At 39.0% G+C, this 21,609-nt stretch overlaps 1 protein-coding gene across 5 annotated transcripts in view; it reads left to right on the top strand.

Moving 5' to 3' along the window:
- Plag1 (PLAG1 zinc finger) overlaps positions 1 to 12,212 on the top strand; it is a 47,322-nt gene extending 35,110 nt beyond the window's left edge. For 2 of the 5 annotated variants that reach the window (XM_021659227.2, XM_021659228.2), the window contains 3 exons: positions 2,194 to 2,292; positions 5,188 to 5,546; positions 6,059 to 12,212. In XM_021659227.2, coding sequence (XP_021514902.1) covers positions 5,305 to 5,546; positions 6,059 to 7,316 — 1,500 coding nt within the window. In that variant the 5' untranslated portion in view covers positions 2,194 to 2,292; positions 5,188 to 5,304 and the 3' untranslated portion in view covers positions 7,317 to 12,212. Of the gene's footprint in view, positions 1 to 1,396; positions 2,293 to 5,187; positions 5,547 to 6,058 lie in introns of those variants that run through there. The other 3 variants (XM_060385937.1, XM_060385938.1, XM_021659226.2) reach the window with 2 other exon arrangements.
- Positions 12,213 to 21,609: the final 9,397 nt, after the last annotated feature.

The following is a 21,609-nucleotide window of genomic DNA, read 5'->3' as shown; positions in this document are numbered from 1 at the left end:
AGATCAGTAATGAGACTTCTTCTCCCCACCCCTCCCCTGTGGGCTCATAAAAGATACTCAGGTAATACTCAGATAAGTTTAGTTAATACTTTAGTTAGGCTTGCATAAGTACAAACTATTTGATTTTTATGTTTATTCTGTCTTGGAAAATAATGAACACTTTGAAATTATTTGGCAACTAATAAAAATTTAAAATAGGATAAAATTTAGAGAAATTAACCATAATTTGGAAGTTGTATTTTTAAGATAAATTAAATTAATGCGATGACTTTATTTACAATCTTATTTCTGGTGATAAGATATACAGTGGGGATAATTTGCAGGCAATCATATTTATGGATTATTTTAAATACTTAGCTGATAAAACATTTCTGTTATAAAATGCCACTGCACAATTAAGCATAGGTAGAATTTTATGAACATGTTTGGCAGGCAGTACAATTTATAACAAAAAATACAGTTATTATTTGCTGACCAACTTTATTTTTAGATTTAATTCTGCTCAAATCATCCACTTACAATTGCTGATTTTTTAATGCTTAATTAAATTATTTAAAAATTTACATTGCAAATTGTCTTTTAAACTTTTTCTTTATTCTTCCTTTTGGAGATTTTATTTGGCTGTTCTCATAGAAAAAAAGATAGCACTAAACCTTCTTCCAGCCCCTTAAGTGTAACAACAGGACTCATCCACGTGCAGGCCGGTTTGCTACTTTTGTCATAGATTGCAGTACAATATAAATGATGTAGGAGTCTGAGACATAAGCCCCATTTCGACCACACAGATGTCATCACATAGCTCAGTGTCACTGGTGATAAATGCAAGCATCTCAGGTCACTGACTAGAGGAGTGAGATAAAGTTGAAAATACTCTATTTGTAAAGTATTTACATTATTCAGGAAACAGTATATAAAATGATCCTTCATATTCATAATTACCACACCAAATATTCAGTGTGTGTCCTGGGCAAGTAAGTATTTACCAAGCTAATTTGCTCTTTTGCAATTTTTATGTTCTTCCACTTATGCATGTCCTATGCTCTATAAAAATGGGGCTTTGGCTTGAACTCTTAAAGATATCTTTATTTATCTAAAATCTTATTTTTCTTTTAAATAATGAGAACAATGCTGGTTTCTTATATATCCTCAGTAATTTTGTAATGATGCTTGAATGTCCTCTATTAAATATTTTCCTTGCATATCATCTTTACATTTCATCGGCTTCTGAAAGTATGTGAAGATGTTTTTTCAAGAAATATTATTAGATTATTATACAACTCTAAAAATATTTTTAGCCTAACCTGTCATTGAGATATCCTTTTGTTACTGATTTTTAAGTATTTAATTTGTATTATCTCTCTCCAGTTCTTCTAATTAATACTTCTGACTACTTAATTAAAATAATCACAGATTACCAAACACTGTTTGCCTTGTATTCTTTGAAATAACGTAGGTTTTTTGCTTTATCCCATTGTTAGTCTTTCTTTTTCTTTCATTCATAAGTACTAATAGGCTGTCAGTCTGCTAAAGACCTTACTACTAACAAGCATTTTAAGATACCTTAAGATTGTTAAACAATGGTCTCATGCAACAAATACTGCTTTTTCCTTGATACCCGCCTCCTGTAGGAACCCTGTATTTAACTTCACTCACATGTACCTGGAATCTAAACAGCAGAGTAGTTGCTACATGCCAGCCCTTCTTACAGCATTCTTTAGTTTAAATTGGCAGTTCTGCAAGTAGCAGAAGGGTGGTTCTCAGAAGCCCCAACCACAAGTGCAGGCAGTGTGGGTGGCAGTGCCTGTGATCAGGAGGAAACTGAGTTTGTGTCTTCTATTATTTTAAGCTTAATGGATTTTTATCAGCTTTGTTTACAGTCAGTGATTCTAAGAGCCAGTTCTCTCAGTTAGATTTCTTTTTTATTAAAAAGTGGGGGATCATTCAGCTTTGCAAATTGACATTTTTTTTCTAGGTAATACTATTTCTCTTTTTATTTGTGCACTTACTTGGTCAGGTGAAGTGTGCTTACAACTAATCAAAACAAGCATTTGGTGGGGATTAATGCACGACCCATCAGCAGACTGGAATGTGAGCATGCGCTATGAAACCGCAGTTCGTCCTTGCTGTGTTTTCTGTCATTTACACTCTAGTTCCATTGATATTGTGGTCCATTCTTTTTTCACTTCTTCATAGATTGGCCAAAATGGAAAGGGCTGGATTCTGCTCTCTTCCACGAAGAGTTAATGGGACTGGCTAAGATCAAAATCTGAGGCTTTTTCCATCCTTAATCAGGTATGCATTGAACAAAAATCACTAATTCTATGCATGTGCCTTTAAAGTATTTGATTCATAATCATGAATATAATTTAATTAGATATTAAGTTCATAACTTCATATTGATTTTAAAATTGTAAATTACCTGTGATAAGTAATTTGAATTTTGTAATGGATTAATGTATAAAAGAATTATCAGCCATGAAAATTTTCAGCTGGTCTTAGAAAAGTGTAATATTTGGTATCAGTGCGATTCCTCATTGCTCAGTATGTACATCCAGAAACAATCCATTTGTTACTTAATATGAAGTTTCAACAAGTTAATATGATCAAATGCGTGTGTGTTGTTTCATGGTGTCCTTTTAATATTTTGGTGGGGAGTGGTTAAAGTTGCTTCTGTCTTCTGGAATTCTCAACATCACAACTGTACTGTTACAGTAGTGATTATGACTGGTTTTCAGACCTAGTTATCTAGACATTTTGCATTCCCTTCTGATTCTGCAGTTGGAAAATGATTGACTTGTGCATGGTCTAAATAGGTCTATGAAAGCATTAAGTGAGGAGATCACGCTGGAAATTAAAGCTTTATACTAATTTACTGTCATTACTTGTCTGAAGAGTGGCCATTTATCTCTAATTTGAAGGGAGCAAAGCATCTCATTTTGAATGAGCTCATAGCAAGAAAAGAACAAACCTTTGAGCTTCAGAAAATCCACAGCCAGAGCTAACAGATGCATTAGTACTGTGATGTCAGAGCTAACAGCTGCATCGGTGCTGTGATGTCAGAGCTAACAGCGGCATCAGAACTAAAAGCTGCAGCAATGCTGTGATGTTAGAGCTAACAACTGTGTCAGCACTGTGATGTCAGAGCTAACAGCTGCATCCATGCTGTGATACTAGTTGCATCATATTAATACCGTTTGTAAATTGCAAGAGGAACTTCCTGATACTTAGAACAGTGCAAAGGCCTGCGTTTGTCTCACAGAGAAGAAACTGTATGTCTTCAGCTTACCTGAATGCTGTACTGCCTTAATCAAAATAGTGGCTTTCTGTTGTTTGGTTTGCTTAGGGACATGTTCTATGCTAAAGTACAAAAAGATATAACACTTAAGTGTTAACAAAATGTAGGTATTTAGAATTTCTGAAAAGAATTTAAGAATTATTTATTTAGGTAACTAGTGCATATGAGTGCTCTATTTGCATGCGCTTGCATGAGAGAAGAGAACATCAAAGTCCATTACAGATGGCTGGGAGCCACCATGTGGCTGCTGGGAATTGAACTCAGGACCTCTGGAAGAGCAGCCAATGCCCTTAACCATGGAGTCATCTCTCCAGTCCCTCCTGAAAACTTTTAACTGTAATCTGTGAAAGTGAGTGTAACAGACCTAATTGTGTAAACGCATGTGTCAATCTAACACCAAAACACAGGTTAGATAAGGAAGTTGATGGGTTTTTTTTTAACATTTACAATAGGATGGCAGATCTGACCTCCCTGCCCTCTAGTATCTGGGCTTCAGCTTCTTCCATGGACAAATTAATTGATAAGTCAGTTAACAATATTTAATAATCAGATGCTTTTAAAAGAGGCTTTGGATGCTGTCACTTCTGTGGTCTATTGGAAGAATCCCTCTAAATTACCTTAAGAAATGTTGAGGAAACATTTAACTCAGTGGTTCTCAACCTTTGAGTTGCAACCCCCACCAGGATCACATAACAGATATTTACACTACGATTCATAATGGTAGCAAAATTACAGTTATGAATTTACAGTAATGAAATAATTTTATGGTTGGGTCACCACAAGATGAGGAACCTGTAGTAAAGGGTCACAGCTTTAGGAAGGTTGGGAACCACTGAATTAATTTATATAGCAGTAGAATCTTTGAGGAATTGATTTTCTTACTCTGAAAAAGAGAGTTAAGTCTATTTACTGTTCCTTTATCTATAGAGGTTTATATTTAGTCTTAATTATTTTGTTTTAACAACATACCCTTCATTACACAGTCTGTACCTTTCATTCTTTCTCACAGCATTGATAATGAGTTAACTCTGACACATCTTTGACCAGCCTCAAACACCTCTGTGAGGATGCACAGGTGTTGTGTACTCTGAGAACGAAATCTCAGCAGGTGTGTCACACTTGGGTTAAGATGTGCCAGAGGCTGATCTCTGCAGCTCCTGAGGAGGCCGAGTGCCCCTGGCCTATTAACCTTAGTGCACCTAAGGTTAAGAATTTTAATTATTAGCTTTAATAATTAATTTGAATAATTTTCTCTATGATTAAAAACAGCTGAGGGAAACTAACCGTGCTTCCCTAAATGACAAGGATCTGCATTTTTTTACCTCATGCTATCCAAATGCTTTACCATTTCAAGGGTATCTGTTAAAAAGATAAGTTGTTCCCGATCCTGACCAGAGAGAGATCCCTTAGGGTTGTAGTGGGTATAAGGGGTGAGGTCTCACGCTGGTGAGCTGTCTCTGCAGTGAAGTATCTGGGCTTTGGCTTCCTCCATAGCCTGGGTGTTTGCCCAGTGCTCTGCATCTGTTCACATGATCCGTGTCCACAGGCTGAAGTGGGTGTTAGGCTTTAAGGCATGTTTTCTAATCCCTTCTGAAGTCTCTCGTGCCACCGTTAGAATCATGCTTTGAGAGTTCCTGAATTCACTACTGTTATGCCTAAGTACAGCAATTGTCAGGTGGACTTTTGGGGTATGTATGAACTGTTCATTCTGAGCAATGCGTATATATCTGTTTTGGAAAATACAAAGAAACCTACAGATATTACATTGGACCAGCTGAATCCATTTTATGGTTTCTCTTTTAATTTAAAAGCATCACAAAGCAAATAATTTTTTAAAAAAAAAAGAAATTGAGTTTAGTTACAAACTAGTTGTTTCTTATTTTTTTTTCCAGTCCCTTTTTGCTTTCTTTTACGACCACATGAAACTTGAGAAGCCACCTAAAGCTATATCACTTAGTGGAGTTGGGCAGTTCCCAGGTGTCCAACAAGAAGGCCTGGTTTAGGCTGCGATGGCCACTGTCATTCCTGGTGATTTGTCAGAAGTAAGAGATACCCAGAAAGCCCCTTCAGGGAAACGTAAGCGTGGTGAAACCAAACCAAGAAAAAACTTCCCTTGCCAACTGTGTGACAAGGCCTTTAACAGTGTTGAGAAATTAAAGGTTCACTCCTACTCTCACACAGGAGAGAGGCCCTACAAGTGCACACAACAAGACTGCACCAAGGCCTTTGTTTCTAAGTACAAATTACAAAGGTACTACACTCTATTTGTCTTTCAGATTATACTTTCTCTTGTGTTGGCCATCTGAAGCCATTGTAAGTGTGTGTATCTGTATACACATTTCTCAGCTGATTTGCAGAGAGGAAATATTAAGTAGATTAGACATTGGCTAGTTTCAAATACTCGAAATCACATTCTTTTGTGTCAGTGTCTTTGGCTTTTTTTTTTTTTAAAGTAAAATGCTTAATGAGAATAGAATTTCCATTTGTAGAAAGAAATTTCTACATGAAAAGAATGTGGACATTACATAAGTATGTTCAGTCTTGCTTGTTTAGTTCTGTAATGAGAGCTGAGAACCAGTCAACACCCGAGTGGCAAATTAGATGGCTCAAGTTTTGCAGTGTGTTAACTGTGGTGTGTGAGTTAGGTAGATCCTTTATTAAGAGAGCTGTGTGTTAGTGTTAGCAGTTTAGCTGCCCATTTGGAAAGTGAATACGCACCTTTTTCCTAAGATAATCACTCACAGAATATGTCTATGTTTAAAGGCACATGGCTACTCACTCTCCTGAGAAAACCCACAAGTGTAATTATTGTGAGAAAATGTTTCACCGGAAAGACCATCTGAAGAATCACCTCCATACCCATGACCCCAACAAAGAGACCTTTAAATGCGAAGAGTGTGGCAAGAGCTACAACACCAAGCTTGGGTTTAAGCGACATTTGGCCTTGCACGCTGCAACCAGTGGCGACCTCACCTGCAAGGTGTGTTTGCAGACTTTTGAAAGCACAGGTGTGCTCCTGGAGCACCTGAAATCTCATGCAGGCAAGTCGTCCGGGGGTGTGAAAGAGAAAAGGCACCAGTGCGAGCACTGTGAGCGCAGGTTCTACACCCGGAAGGATGTCCGGAGACACATGGTGGTGCACACGGGAAGAAAGGACTTCCTCTGTCAGTACTGTGCACAGAGATTTGGACGAAAGGATCACCTCACTCGACATATGAAGAAGAGTCACAATCAAGAGCTTCTGAAGGTCAAAACTGAACCAGTAGATTTTCTGGACCCATTTACCTGCAACATGTCTGTGCCTATAAAAGATGAACTCCTGCCGGTCATGTCGTTACCTTCCAGTGAACTCTTGTCAAAGCCATTCACAAACACTCTGCAGTTAAACCTCTACAACACTCCATTTCAGTCCATGCAGAGCTCTGGGCCTGCTCACCAAATGATAACAACGTTACCTTTGGGGATGACGTGCCCCATAGATATGGATGCAGTTCACCCCTCTCACCATCTTGCTCTCAAATGCCCCTTCAGTTCTACCTCATACGCAATCTCTATTCCTGAAAAAGAACAGCCGTTAAAGGGGGAAATTGAGAGTTACCTGATGGAACTACAAGGTGGCGCGCCTTCTTCATCCCAGGGTTCCCAAGCATCATCATCTAAGTTAGGGCTAGATCCTCAGAGTGGGTCTCCAGATGATGGTGCAGGCGACCTTTCCCTGTCCAAGAGCTCCATTTCTATCAGTGACCCCCTCAACACACCAGCATTGGATTTTTCTCAGTTGTTCAATTTCATACCATTAAATGGTCCTCCTTATAATCCTCTGTCAGTGGGAAGCCTTGGGATGAGCTATTCCCAAGATGAGGCTCACCCTTCTGTTTCTCAGCTGCCCACACAAACCCAGGATCTTCAGGATCCTGCGAGTGCTGTGGGTCTTGGTTCTCTGCACTCGCTGTCAGCAGCTTTCACCAGCAGCCTGAGCACAAGCACCACCCTGCCCCGTTTCCACCAGGCATTTCAGTAGGGTCTGGGTCGAGGCTTTCATCTGGAGGTGCTTGCGTAGCCCCACCCGCGGTGACCGTTTCTATTTTAGTGCCTACTTCTAAGACAGCACAAAAACTTTTGCTTTTGTATAATATCAGGTTTTATGAAGCCAGTAAGTAATAGGAACTAGCCTCTTTGATAAGCTTTGAAACCATGTTTAATTACGTTGGCTGTCTCTCCTGATTTACTGCCAGTTGTCATAGTCTCGGAGTTTTATTTCATTATAAGAGCGCCATTATTATCACTAAATTTTACAAGTCCTGTGTTCAAATTACTGTTAGACCTTTACATTTTCATTTTGTCTAATAGCAATGGGCATTGGACATCTGGTTGATTTTTTTTTTAATTTTGCAAATATGCAGTACAATGTAAATCTTAAGAAATGTGTGTGAATAACTGAAGTGTTTTACATTTTTACTAGCCACTAAATGGATTCATGATCAAGTGTGTTTTAAATGAGTTAAGAATCCAGTTTGGGGAGATGATAGTGTTTTCTTAAGTATACCATCATTTCAGATCAATATATTTTTAAGACTGCTATTGTCTGGCGAAAATATAAGCATATGACAAAAAAAAAAAAAACTTTCAATATCTGTATCTAAAAGAAACCTGAAGAGGTCACAGAGTGTTCTGTGTTAGCACTGCCCCTTAAACTGTTCGGCCGCATTTCACCCATCTTTACATTAACAGTGCCTGGCATCAGAGGCTTCAGGATCAGTTCTGTTCTGTTTTATGTCCTTCGCCTTTCACAGCCAGGATGGCTTCAATATAGCAGCGTTCTTACTTTGCATGTTGGTTAGTCCAGAGTCTTAGGGCCAGTGAGGGACAATAGGCAGTCAGGATGTGAAACCCAGAGTGGGCTGCCTCAGTCTTCGAGGTAACAGACTCCTCAACAGGAAGATGGATGTAAAACATACAGCCCAACCTCAGCACTTGTCTAGAGAATTTCCTCTGCTGCCAGGAATGAAAACTGGACTCTTTTGGGGCAAAGTAAAAGCCTGTCACATCACTCCCAGAACTGCAGTCTTGCCCCTGTGCTGGCTTGCTCATGCCTATCCATCTTCCCCTGCTGTGTTTGGATGGAGAACTTAAAATCAAACACGTTAAAAAGCTGCTTGAGGAGTTTCCACAGTTTTGCACACCAAAACCAATAAAAGCCCACTTTTCCGCATCTCTGGGAAATGGGAGGAATCTTACAAATAAGTTGAATTTGTAGAGGAAACAAAGGAAAATAAAGCAAACACCAAATGAATATGAAAACACCAAGGACGGGGTGCTCACTGAGCAAGGTAGCGATGGCTTCCTCTTGTTAGACAGCCACTAGTAATCTCATCAAAGGTTCCATGTATATTTTCCTAAGCGTTCTTTGTGGCAGCAGCCTTTGAGACTTATTAAGCACTTGTTAACACCTTATTTTGGGACCCTTCTTTTGGGGCAGGGGTAAAGGGAGATTTATAAAAGAGTATGTATCTCTTTAAAAAAAAAAATGAAAAAAAAAATATTTTTGAATTTCTGAGCACTCATTTGCCCTGTATGGGGAAGCTCATTCCCTTTTGTAGGGGCAGCTATCACTGCGTATTGCATTTGTTTACCAGTAATTCTAAACATAATTACAGATTGCTGAATATAATACCTTATTTAAAATACCTGGGAGTAGTATAAATTGAGGAGAAGTGTAATTGTCACGTGGCTGGGGCTTTCACCATATGATACACACCTGGCGCACTTCATAGAATCAGAGCTGCTCTCGAGAGGGCTCTGGCTCTTAGTTTTAACCCCGGAGCAGTAGTTTTTATACTTATGTATTTAAATTTTATTATGAAAAATTACATTTTATTAAAAAAAAAGTGTTCCAAAGGCATTAAAATTATATATGTTAGTACGGAAATACTTGTTTAACTCTTCAAGCGGCTCCTGAGCTGTGGCTGGGGCCACACTCACTCTGAAAGTGGGCTCTTTGCCTCACGGCTGCTTCCTTAGTTTCTATGAAACAGATCACTTCCCTAAAGTTCTAGTTAAATGATTAGTGTTCGATATTGCTTTAATCACCATTTAAAAAGAAGAAGACATTTGGTGACAGAGCACAAGTAAATAGAAAACCTATTTTTATGTAGAGGTCACAAATACCACATATGAAAGCACTAGTTTTATCTGACATTTGCTTAAGAAGAAGTCACATTAATGACCTGAGACGTTGGCCTTCATAGGCTGTATTTCACTGCTAATTGAAAAAAGGGAGTACCAGAATATATGAAATAAAGCATTTTGAAATGGGAATGGCGCCATATATGTGTGTGTACATATATATATATATATATATATAAATATATTTTTACCCTAATTCTTGCCCTGCACAGAGCTCTAATACACATCTTCCAGGCACCAGTGTTAAAATGTAGAGTCTTAATTTTCCTTGCATGCACACCCCTTTGCCTGCTGCTGCCCCCACAGACTTGAATAACACTTCAGAGTAAGAGGGGATTCAGCAAATTTATTTTTGGTTTTGATTTTTGGGGATTTTTTGTTTTGTTTTTTTGTTTTTTGTTGATTTTTTTTTTTTGACTGCAGTGGTCACTAAACCCTTTTTTGATAGATTTTTCTATTAAAGATCAGGCAGCTTTTTTAATTGCACAATATTTTAACCAGGATGTAACACAGAATTGGCCCCTCCCCCAACCAGAAAAAAATTGTCACTTGCTTTTATTTGAAGTAGGAATGACTAGAGATAGGTCTTGCCAATGCTGTTTTCATTCTCCAGTGGCCAGACTTGTGGTCCTCGGAGTTTCTGATAGTGCCTTAGCTTGGCTGAAAGGAAAGGGGTTAACATTAAAATAGTTTAGTGTAGAGTTTGGACCACAGACAAGATACTGAGCCTCATTCAGCTTGACTTCCACATGTGTGTGCACACCATGTCAGCAGCCGCATGAGCGTGGAAGGGCTGAGGCACTGTAAGCAATATAATCCATTGATATTTACCACCTTTGTAGTTATTGGTCACTGTTAAGCTTTCATATAAAATCCTATTACCTAGTTCAGTTTTCTAAAACTTAAGTTGTCTTGGAGGATCATGCACCATTCTGTATGCAACTTTTTAAAATTTCAGTCAGAGTTTCTTTCAAGTTGTGTGTTTTTTTGCCTATTTGTTGCTTGTGCTTTATTTTTCTAGTCATTTCTGGAATATAGTGATATATTGTGTTAATTTGGACAGTGACGGTTTTTTAAAACCATATACTGACTGAAACATGAGCCAGAGCGGATTGCTTTATTAAGCTAATAATGAATGTTATAGAGTACATATTTCAGGATCGTTCATCTAGTGAGCAGTACACATATAGACCAACGTAAAAAATAGAGCTTGGTCAACCTCTATACTTCACATACTACAAGAGATAGCACTTTCAAAATGAACTTAAACTTTTACAGAAACTTTCTTATAGGTTATGCCTTTTATTTTAAGACTTATTATATTCATTTCAAGTGCCATTAGATGATATATATGTAGGTCTTTGATATATAATGCTTTGTGTACAAAAATTGGTAGATGGTATTTTAAACAGGTACATTTTTACAGTGTTTTCTTATCGACTTGCTATATTGCACAGATCAGAGTGTGTCTTTTCATAAGGTTTTACAATGGTTTTATTTTTTTACAAGGTTTACGTATCTCAAAGCACACTGTCTTCCCAGTCCATAAGTAAGTTAAAAGATAACAGTTCACCCAAGTTGCTTCTAGCCTACTGAGATCCATGTGACATTGGAGGAGATCTTTTCAATGTTGAGTATTTGCCCTTAGTGAAGGCAAACTGGTTTTTCTGACAAACGAGTCATTGGTGATTTTGTCTTGTTTTATTCATGCTGTCAGCAGCCAGGTCTACAACACACTATATCTAGATTATGTAGGCCTACATAAATATGTGAGCTGTGTTATACTCACAGAGAACCCCTTTAAAATTATGCAGGATAATGATACCAGCCTTAGTAGCAGACACAGATCACCAATAAGCCTTTCTACAATGTTAGCAGCCCCTGGGAATGGAAGGCAGTGTCTTTTAATAAGTTACCTAGCTCTAAAGATGACTCAAGAGTTATTACTGATGTATAAGACACTTCATTGTATAAGCTTCAGTGGTACAGACAAACCAGAATGAATGTCTAACTTCTCAGAAACCCTCCTTCAACCATATATGGGATCATGCTGCTACTGTCACTTGGGATACAACTCTCCATGGTGCTACAAACTTCTGTCTCATTCAGTTGTATTTTTGTATCCATAGGAAAAGGACTACAGAGGTGTAAAGGTGTACAATATATTTTTATACTGTGACTTACTGTGTCATTAACAAACTTTTACACCACCACAGTGTATTCATGTACGCTTGCTAAAGGAGATCTTGGATGTGCAAATGTTACCAGAACAAACCCAGCTTTTGTCCACAAGGTGACTGTAACACAGAATGGAAAATGGGCTTGACATGGGGTGTGGAGTGAAGAACATGCTAGAAGTTACTAACAGCCCTTTGCGTTTAACAAAAACTGGGAATCCATTAGAGAAATGGATTGCATCAAGCCTGAACATAAGCTGACTGCTGAAGTTTTATTTTTCTTTGTTTTTTTTTTTGTTTTTTTGTTTTTTTTGTTTTTTTTCTAGCTAATGAAAAAGTGTTTGGACTAGTACTCTAAAGATGTTCTAACGGTAAAGTTTTGAGTCAAATAGAAATGAAAAAAAAAATCTGCATTCCAGACTGAATTTTGTATATTTTTATTGCATTTTTAATTGCTATTCTGTGATATTGGGAAATCAAGTGGCTTATCATGTATATCATGTACTTAAAATGTATTCACAAACTACTGTTGTATTTGTATAAAATATAGACAAAGATCATCTCTGTGTGTGTGTGAGCTCTGTAAAGCAGCTTCACGTCATGAAAGTGCGGTGATACCATACTTCACACCCCCCCATCCAAAGAAGCAGATTGCTTATTGTCCAGGCACCCAGCCTTAAATACTCACGTGCTGCTACTTATCACTGCAGCCTCTTTTGACCTGCAGTGGTATTTTTTGTAAGGAAAAAGATTTATGAATTCCACAGTATATGAAGAGATATAGGATAGCTTTAGATACTAGAGATCCTCCCGAATCTTCATACTTTACTGTAACATTTTCCTTCTACTGCTTTTAAACAATATTAATTCTTTGAGAATGTATGTACATATATGTAGTTGTTTTGATCATACTTGCCCTTCTCTCAGAGCCATTCCTCACCCTCTCCCTTTGTCTCCTTTTGTTTTTTGATAACCATGGAGTCCACAGAAGCAAGCTGTTTATATGGACTTTGTGCAGTCCATATAACTCATGAATGGAGGATGATCCACCTACAACTACTAAATATCTTTTTTCAATCACTGATCTGAGGCTGGAACTGAAGATTCTAGAAAGTCGTTTGTTTTCGATGAAATCAATGGTTCTAGGACTTTGGGATGTTAGGAGAGGCTGAGGAGATGCCCCACCTGGGAAGATTACTTTTTCTTGCAGAGGACCAGGCCCCATTCCCAGCTCTCACATAGTACGCAGCTGTCCATAACTCCGGTTCCAGAGGATCCATTGCCCTCTTTGAACCTTCACAGGCACCAGGCGCACATAGCCACTTTTCCGTGTACTTTGATCACGTAAAGGAAATAGGGGCTCCCATATTTGTAATTCTGCCTTTGACTTAATCCCAGTAGATGTGAAAGTATCTCCCGTTAGCCCTTAGAATTAACACCAGAAAGCTTCCTATGTAAATCTGATCATGTGAAGTACTTCCAGGGATGGCTTAGGGTAAATATGGCCTTTTATAATACCCAAGAGCAGAATAGTCTAAAAAAGGACATTGAAGATTAACTTGTTTAAGGTATGATCTCCTCTACAAAAATTTCATTAGATTTATAGTTTTCTTACTGCATCTTAGACCAAGTAGTGCCAAGTCTTTGGAGGTAAATGAAAAATTCATAGCCATGGCTCATCACTAAAAGAGGGAAAATATCCAGTCGAGCTGTCCAGCTTGAGCTATGCTGCCAGGTTTTCTTAACCTTTTTTCAACCATGCTCTAAAGACAAGCACACTCACTGCTTAGCTAAATCCCGAACTCCAAGAAGCCAGTTTGATTAAAAGGAAAGGGATGTTCCCTGGAGAAGTCTCCAAGGCAGGTAGCAATGGTGTCTTGCCTGGACATAAAGGCCAAACATTGTTTTGTTTTGTTTTGTTTTTTTCACATTAATAAAAGTTTTTTTCTTCTATTTTCCATACTAATTACGTTTTATTCACTTTGTACCCCAGCTGTAGCCCCTTCCTTCATTCCCTCCCAGTCCCATCCTCCTCCCTCATCTCCCATGCTTGTCTCCAAGTCCACTGAGAGGGGAGGTCCTCCTCCCCTTCCATCTGACCCTAGCCTATGAGGTCTCATTGACTGGCTGCAATGTCTTCCTGTTTTGAGCCATTCTGACCTATCTTTTTTTCCTAGAACTAAAATGGTTAATATAATTTCAACTGTATCCTTTTCCACAAAGGAATCAGAGTCACTCACTAGTCAGTTGGACAAGCCTTAGAAGCTGCCAGTCTAGCTGTCACTTTGAACATTTTCTTAGATAGAGTTAATATTTACACTAGTAGACTTGGAGTGAAGCAGGTTACACTTCATAATTGCAGTGGTCCTCTTCTTATCACACAAAGGCAAAGAGAAGAAAAAAACAAAAATTAGAATTTTCACCAGTAGAGAATTCTGGCCCGGGGCAGCCCTCAGCCTCCAGCGGGAATATGAGCTCTTCCTTGCCTCTTTACCCTGCTTGCCTGCTCTTAAACTGATTCAGTTCCTTAACCACACCCCAGTTTACTTTTCTGTAGACCCATTTAACAGCTGTCTTTAACCATCATTCTCCAGAGGATACCTTAAATGAAGGCAGTGGGGACTCTTTGCTCTAATATCGTGTAGCAAAATATATCAATTCCCAGATTCTGTCTGCTTTAGAAAACACGTGAAACAGTGTTCTGTGGAGGTTGTGTCCAAAAAGGAATCCTCAGAATTCCTTTTTTGTACTGATTTAAGGTTGCTCTTACAGCAGGTGAAAATAATTTTCTCTTAATGAGGAAAAAAAAACCCACATCAATAGCCCACCTTGCTTTCTTCAGTAAAAGTGTGTTTGGAATAACCACCAAATGTATTATAAATGCGTAAGTGAAAATGTCTGTGAATGAAGCATTTTTTGAAAGGAGGCAAATGGTTCATTCATGACAATAGTATAGTCAGATGGGCTGAGGAGGTAGCAGAGTAAAAGTGCTGGATGAACATGAGGATGTGAATTCAAGTCCCAACACACATATTTATAAAAAAAAAAAAAAGCAGACATAACTGCATGTACCTGTACCCCCAACAATGATAGGTGGAGACAAGCAGATTCTGAGCTCAACAGCCAGTCACTGCAGCTGACATGGGGAGATTTGACTTCATCAAGAGACCCTGTCTCAAGACTATAAGGTGGAGAATGATGAAGGATACCTGATGTCTATCTCTGGCCTCTGCATGTGAGGTGGGCATGCACATTCAATATACACACACCTCACACACACACATAAAAAATAATAAACATCACAATCAAGCTCCCAGGCTTAGGAGACGATGAGAGTGAAAGATGCAAAAACATTTCCATTTATAATACTAAATTTTCCAAATGATCTACTTTTGGTTTATCCTATTTGTTGTTACAGAACTTTCATCTTCCTTGAGGAGCCTTTCAGAATCTAGCCAGTGCGGTCACACATCTTACTGGAACATCTCAGCAAACTGCTGTTTCTAAAAGTATATTCTCCCTAACGGGTGTGCACATACACCTGATGACATTTCCTAAGCAGGTTCCTGTCAGCTGCTCACGTCCTGGGGATGCTCATTGTCCAAGCGGGTTAAGCTTCTCAGCAATGGTGCCCCATGGAAAGACTTTAAAGCACGGAGGCCTTCCTACCCCAGAATAAATGCTTGGTTGTAACAAACACAAACTCTATTTTGAAGTCTTGAGGAAGATGACTTTAGCACAATCTTAAATACGTTTTGCAAGGGTACTACCTAGGACTGAAGAAAAATTTCTGCCATAAATCTTCCCATGGAACATGACCATGTGTCTTCCTAAAATGCTAGAGAATTTCAAGTTAGTGATTGAAATAAGTCCACAATTTTTCTTTTATTTTTAACAATATCTTCCCATTTCTCCTCTTGCTGTTCCTGTAGTTTTTCTGTCATTTCATAGACATTGGTCATTATAATAGACCCTGCGCTTGTCTGCCACTTTGCTTTCACATACCCTTTTCTCCATCCCTGGGATGGATTTATTAATTTCTTGTGCCCTGGAATTCCACGTGCTGAAAATTGACTCAGCTTCCACTGTCTAAAGATGTGTCTGGTTTCACCCACTGGACAATAACTTACCTTCCCGGCAGACACTACCTATCATTTAATCTTCAGATCCTATATAGCACAAACCACCTGAGGGCAAAACTCTGTCTACATAGTTCTAGTCCTGTGGCAGATAATTGACTCTCATAACTTTTGGATCAAAGACAAGTAACAAACAAAAAACCCCAGCTATCTTAAGATTTAGTACACTATTCTTTTAAACTTGAATCTAGAAAATAGCAAAATCACTTTGGTGTAAAATAGAAATTTTGTTCTCTACACTTTAAATCTTGTGTTCATACTCAAAACCATCTTTTTTGCTGACTTTCTGCATTAAAGCGAGCGATTTCTGCACCTTTCCTCTGTTTCTTCAGACAGAAATTACTCAACATTTGCACTATAGAATTCAGCAAAATAGAGTCTTCGAATATCTTTTTCTTGTAACTGTACTTCAAAGGAGCTATGGAGTCTCAGCTCTGAATTGTGAAGGTAAAGGGCCAAGAGCTATAGCTCCATTATATTTGCCATTTGAAAGGGAATGTGATGTCATCCCTAGCTGAAACTGAAAGGCTGAAAATATCGGGGCCATTTCAAACCCAGTCATCAAACATGTTCAAGCAAAGGTAGGTTCAGATGCCTAAGAATTCTGAAAACAAATTCTGCACTTTTTAGTTGAGAAATACAAGCTCTCACACAAACACAAATGCAGTCAGTGCATTCACTCCTGAATGCAGCTGCCTTAGCTGCTTTCCTGTGACTGTGACAAAATATCTGGCAGAAATCAGGGGACAAGGGTTTATTATGGCTCATGTCTTCAGAGATTTCAGTATACCCTGGCAGAGAAAACTCCAGGAGGAGCTTAAAGGTCAGAAGCACAAGAAAGCTACTTCTATTGACCAACTGGGAAACAGATATCATGCCAGGGATAACCCCTCCCAGTGTCCTACTTCCACTAGGAAGGCACTACATCCTATGGTTCTGCAATCTCCCAAAGAGTACCACTGGCTGGGGACCACGTTCGTCTACAGAGGACCTGTTAGACTTGAACCATAACAGCAAGAGATAATTAGTAAGCAAAGACACCAATAACCCTTGATTTAGTCTAATTGTTGAAAACTTGCTGGAACAAAAGTATTCTTAAAAGTAATACACATGTCCCCCTACTCCTGAGGGAGGAACAGCCTTGCTAGGCCACAGAGTAGGACATTGCAGCCAGTCCTGAAGATACCTGATAAGCTAGAGTCAGATGGAAGGGGAGGAGGACCTCCCCTAGCAGTGGACTTGGAAAGGGACAGGGAGGAGATGAGGGAGGGAGGGTGAGATTGGGAGGGACTGAAGGAGGGGGCTACAGCTGGGATACAAAGTAAATAACCTATGATTAATATTAAAAAAATAAAATTAAAAAAGTAGTATACACGTTTTCAAATATATTGGGTAGTCATGAATGTGGCTAAGGATTGTACAGTAAGTTCTTGCCTCACAGAAAAAAGAGTAAAGACTACTGTAAGCTCCGTGGAGCCACTCAAACCCACATAACAAGGTGATAAGAGTTAGAAAACTGCGCTGGAGAGATGGCTCAGCTGTTAAGAGCACTTGTGGTTCTTCCAGAGGACCCAAGTTCACTTCTCAGCACCTACATAGTGGCTCACAACCATCCGTAACTCTAGTTTCCAAGGGATCTGATACCTCCATTTCACCTCTATGAAAACCAGGCACACACAAGATACACAGACATACATGATCCCAAAGCAGCAGACTTCAGAGGTGGGGCTTTTGGGAAGCTTGTGAATTATTAGTGCTCTGAGTTTTTCAAAGGACCAACTCATCAAATTGATACAAAATTTTACAGCATTATTGACAGGTGACAGAAACTTAAGAATTAGGACCTAACTGGAGAAGTAGGTCATCGGGGCATAATATCAAGGGTACCCATAAGGATCCAAGGAAGAGCAATTGCCATGAATCACATGTCTATGGAGTTCAGTAGTTCAATAGTGACCAATTTTGAAAATTCCATAAGACATGAACAATTATCATACTGAGTCATTAAAAAAAAAAACTATTCCACCACCACCCCCCAAAAAATAGTAAAATAATTGAAAGGACATGGACGAATTTTGAATTCTTCAAACTCTTAAATTCTGGTCAACATTGCCAGATTGCAAACACTCATACAAAATAGATGAGTCTAAAACACCATTTATTAAAAAAAAAAAAAAAAGAAAAGAAAGAAAAAAGAAAGAAAGAAAAAGACCTTGGAAAATCCAGTTAAAGTTTAGACAAGAGAACTCTTGCCAGATGCAGGTCAAATAGAAGATTTAAGACACACTTCTTAAATGATGTTTTGACCCTAGAAAATAACAGAACAAAAAATATATGGGAAACTTTCTTTGTGAGCAAATCGAGAGAGATCCAAAAAGTCTCGCTTCTGGGAAGACGTAGGCGAAGGCAATCAGGTCCACCATTCGGCATCCAGAGTATATTGCAGACTAACCAAAGGCAAACAGATTAGGGAACCGAATTTGGTGGCAAGTGTGGCTCAGCACCACTGTTCCAACATGAATCCCACAAAAACAGCATCCATTCTGCTCTACAAACCTTTGTTAAGATGGTGTGCGCTAGACACTCCAAGGCTGAGAATACCTTCAACAAAACAATTCCTAGTCTCGTGTCATATCATGCTAGAGCAAGTTCATGAAAAGTGAGTGTTTCTTCATCCCTGGTCTGAATGTTTTCAAATACAGATGCTCTCAAGTTATGATGGGACTCCATCCACCCATAGATTAAATGGAAACTGCCCATAGTATGCATAGCCTGGCCAGCACAGCAGAACACTGCAGATCGTCCGTCCACTGTTGGTTGGAATCAGCAGCTGGTGGCTATAGCCCAGCATAGCATACACAAGGAGAATAAAAGGGAGCAGCAGCCTGGGAAAATAATCAAAATTTAAAACTGCAGTATGCATTCCATTATGAAATGCATTTTACTTACAAATCATTAAGTCAACCCAACCTAATTTGGGCAAAATACAGAGAGAAAAACTCAGGGGTAAGATTTATGTTGGCTCATGGTTTCAGAGATGTCAGTCCATGGTCACTCTGCTCTGTTGTTTTACTGTGGTAAGGCAGAAACATTAGCAGATGAGCATTGCTTGCCTCATGGAGGCTCATAAGTAGAATAAGAAGAGGCAGCTGACAAGATATATCCTCCTAAGGATATAAGTGTTGGGGTTCTCTAGAGAAACAGAACCAATAGAATGAATACATACTAAAGAGGAATTTATTACATTGGCTTATACAACATGGCTCCTATAGTCCCACAAGGCTGTCTCACAAGAGAGTCTGAGAGTCTGGTGGTTGGTTGTTCAGTCCATGGGGCTGGATGCCTCAAGTGTCCTAATGTATCCTGAGGAGCTGTGGTCTCTAGTCTGTTTGGAATGCTGAGGAATTAGGTTCTAGTATCAATGAACCAAATCCTCAGCAGTGGGATAAACGACCTTGCGAGCAAGAGTGAGAACAAGCAGGCAAGAAGCCAGGTTTCCTTTGTCAATGTCTTTTTATCTCAGCTGCCACCATTTTCAGTGTATCCTCCAGCATCAAATAAGCTGAAAAATCTGCAGAGGGATGGAAGCTTGTGTTCTACTTGGTGTCCTCACTTGCCTTCCAGTGGGGAGCCTGTGCCTCCTGTTAGCTTTTGCCAGTTTAATGGGAACAAAGAGGTTTTTCAGTTGTGACATTGATTATCATTTCTTTGACTTTACTATTAGATTTATATATCAGTTTGATATTTGATTGTATTGGATTTCTCTTCTGTGACCTGTTTGTGTACCCTTTGCTCATCTATGTATAGGTTTCTGATTTATAAAATCTTTCTTTTACATGACCGATCACCTGTCATCTGCAGCCTGAATTTTCTGGTAATATTTTCCATGTCTTTGGCATGAAAAGGTAGCATGTAAACCATTTTTAAAGCTTTAAACTTTTCTTTAAGACTTATCATTTTGGGGCTACAGAGATGGCTCCGTCGTTAAGAGCCCTGGATCCTCTTCCAGAGGATCCAGATTCAATTTGCCACCACCCTAAATTATTTAAAAAGCATTTTCATTTGAGGTGTATAGGTGTTTTGCCGCCATGTGTATCTGTGAATGCATGCGTGCAGAGCCTGCAGAGACCAGAAGAGGGTACTGGATCTCCTGGAACTGGAGTTACGGAAGGTTGTTGGTGTTAAAAATTGAACTCAAGTCCTCTGCGTGAGCATCCCTGCTCTTAACCGCTGAACCATCTCTCTAGCCCCTAAAGCTTTTAAGTTTCTCTTTAATTATAGTTGGCTATATGTTTTCCTGTGACTCTAGGATTCCAGGCATTATTACATGGGTCCCAATCCCAGGACAGAATTACTCAGTTGGAAAATCATCTGTGTCTCTCTGGCCTCATAGATTTTGTTAGGATTACCTTTGTTTCCGTTTTTATATTTAACCTTGTCGTATCAAGTGTAAGGTGCAGATGAAATTTTAATTTCTTCCGTAAGAGCAGACAGTGGCATCAATGGCTGACCAGCTTGCAAGGCCCGCCTCAATCTATTACACTTTTTACTGACTCGGGCAAGCCAGTATCTAGTCCTGGGTTTCCTGCCCTTCTCTCCATCAGGGTATACACGGGTATCTATCTTATCTAGTCTGTATCTAGCTTCTGAGAGTTAGCATTGCAAGCCTGCTCTCTGCTGTTCTTTTTGTAGTTTTTTTTTTTCACCTGTAGTCATGGGCAAACTTTAAGAATATGTAATTCAGCATCAAAACAAACCTTCTGCTTTTTCCCATTTGTGGCAATCATATTTAGATGTATATTTTTTCTTTTTTTAAAGAATTATTTTTATGTGCATCAGTGTTTTGCTCGTATGTATGTCTATGTGACGGTGTCAGATCCCCTGGAAGTGGAGTTACAGACAGTTGTAAGCTGTCATGTCATTGCTGGGAATTGAACCTGGGTCCCCTGGAAGAGCAGTCAGAGATCCTAACCACTGAACCACCTCACCAGCCCTTAGATGCTTGTTTTAACAGAAGATCATAATGAGTAAATCAATATCCAAGACAATAGGGAGACCTCTCCAGTCGTTAAATTTTTGTTTGATGTTTTTTTAAAGTATCACAGATCCTCTATATTCACTCCCTTTCTTGTTAAAAGATTTTTATGTGATTTAAATTGTGTCTTTCCATTTTACATGTATATTCTTATTACTAAAACAGTAAAAAAAAGTAGTCAGTTGTTGAATGGTTAAGAAAATTTGCATAATACTAAAAACAAACTAGTGTTTCTGTCATGGAATTGATGCCTTTGTGTATCTTCTAATTCCATGTCATTCATTTCATATTTTTGTTTTAATATAATTACTCACATACAGGAGAATATTAAGCAATAATGATGGCCAGCATTGGTGTCTTATTCCTAAGTGTAACTAAAATGACATTAGTAGTTAAGATATTTTCTGGCTATTTTGGGACAATTCATGCATTTCCTCTATTAGCTGATCTCTTTCTGAAGAACACTATTCTGTGGGAGGGAGGGAAGGTACATATGACAATGGAACAGGTAGAGGCAGCCAGGGTTTCTACTGAGAAGGGACCAGCGGTGTGGGTACGGCTAAATGGAGGTTCCCACAGGAAGTCACCTCAGCCCTGGGTAAGCCAGCCTTTTAGATCTAGGGATCCACCTCTTGCTTCCAGGCTGCAGTGCCCACCAGGACCACAGAAGGCCAAGGTGCCCTCCCACAGAGGACCTCTCATTTGAAGGTCAAAGAGTAACAAATCTAAAAGTAACAAGAAGAGTAAGGAGAAGGAACCCCAGCAAAAGGCACACAA

The sequence above is a fragment of the Meriones unguiculatus genome, chromosome 6 (assembly GCF_030254825.1).
Source record: "Meriones unguiculatus strain TT.TT164.6M chromosome 6, Bangor_MerUng_6.1, whole genome shotgun sequence".
Lineage (NCBI taxonomy): Eukaryota > Metazoa > Chordata > Mammalia > Rodentia > Muridae > Meriones > Meriones unguiculatus.
This window is presented reverse-complemented; position numbering and strand designations above follow the sequence as displayed.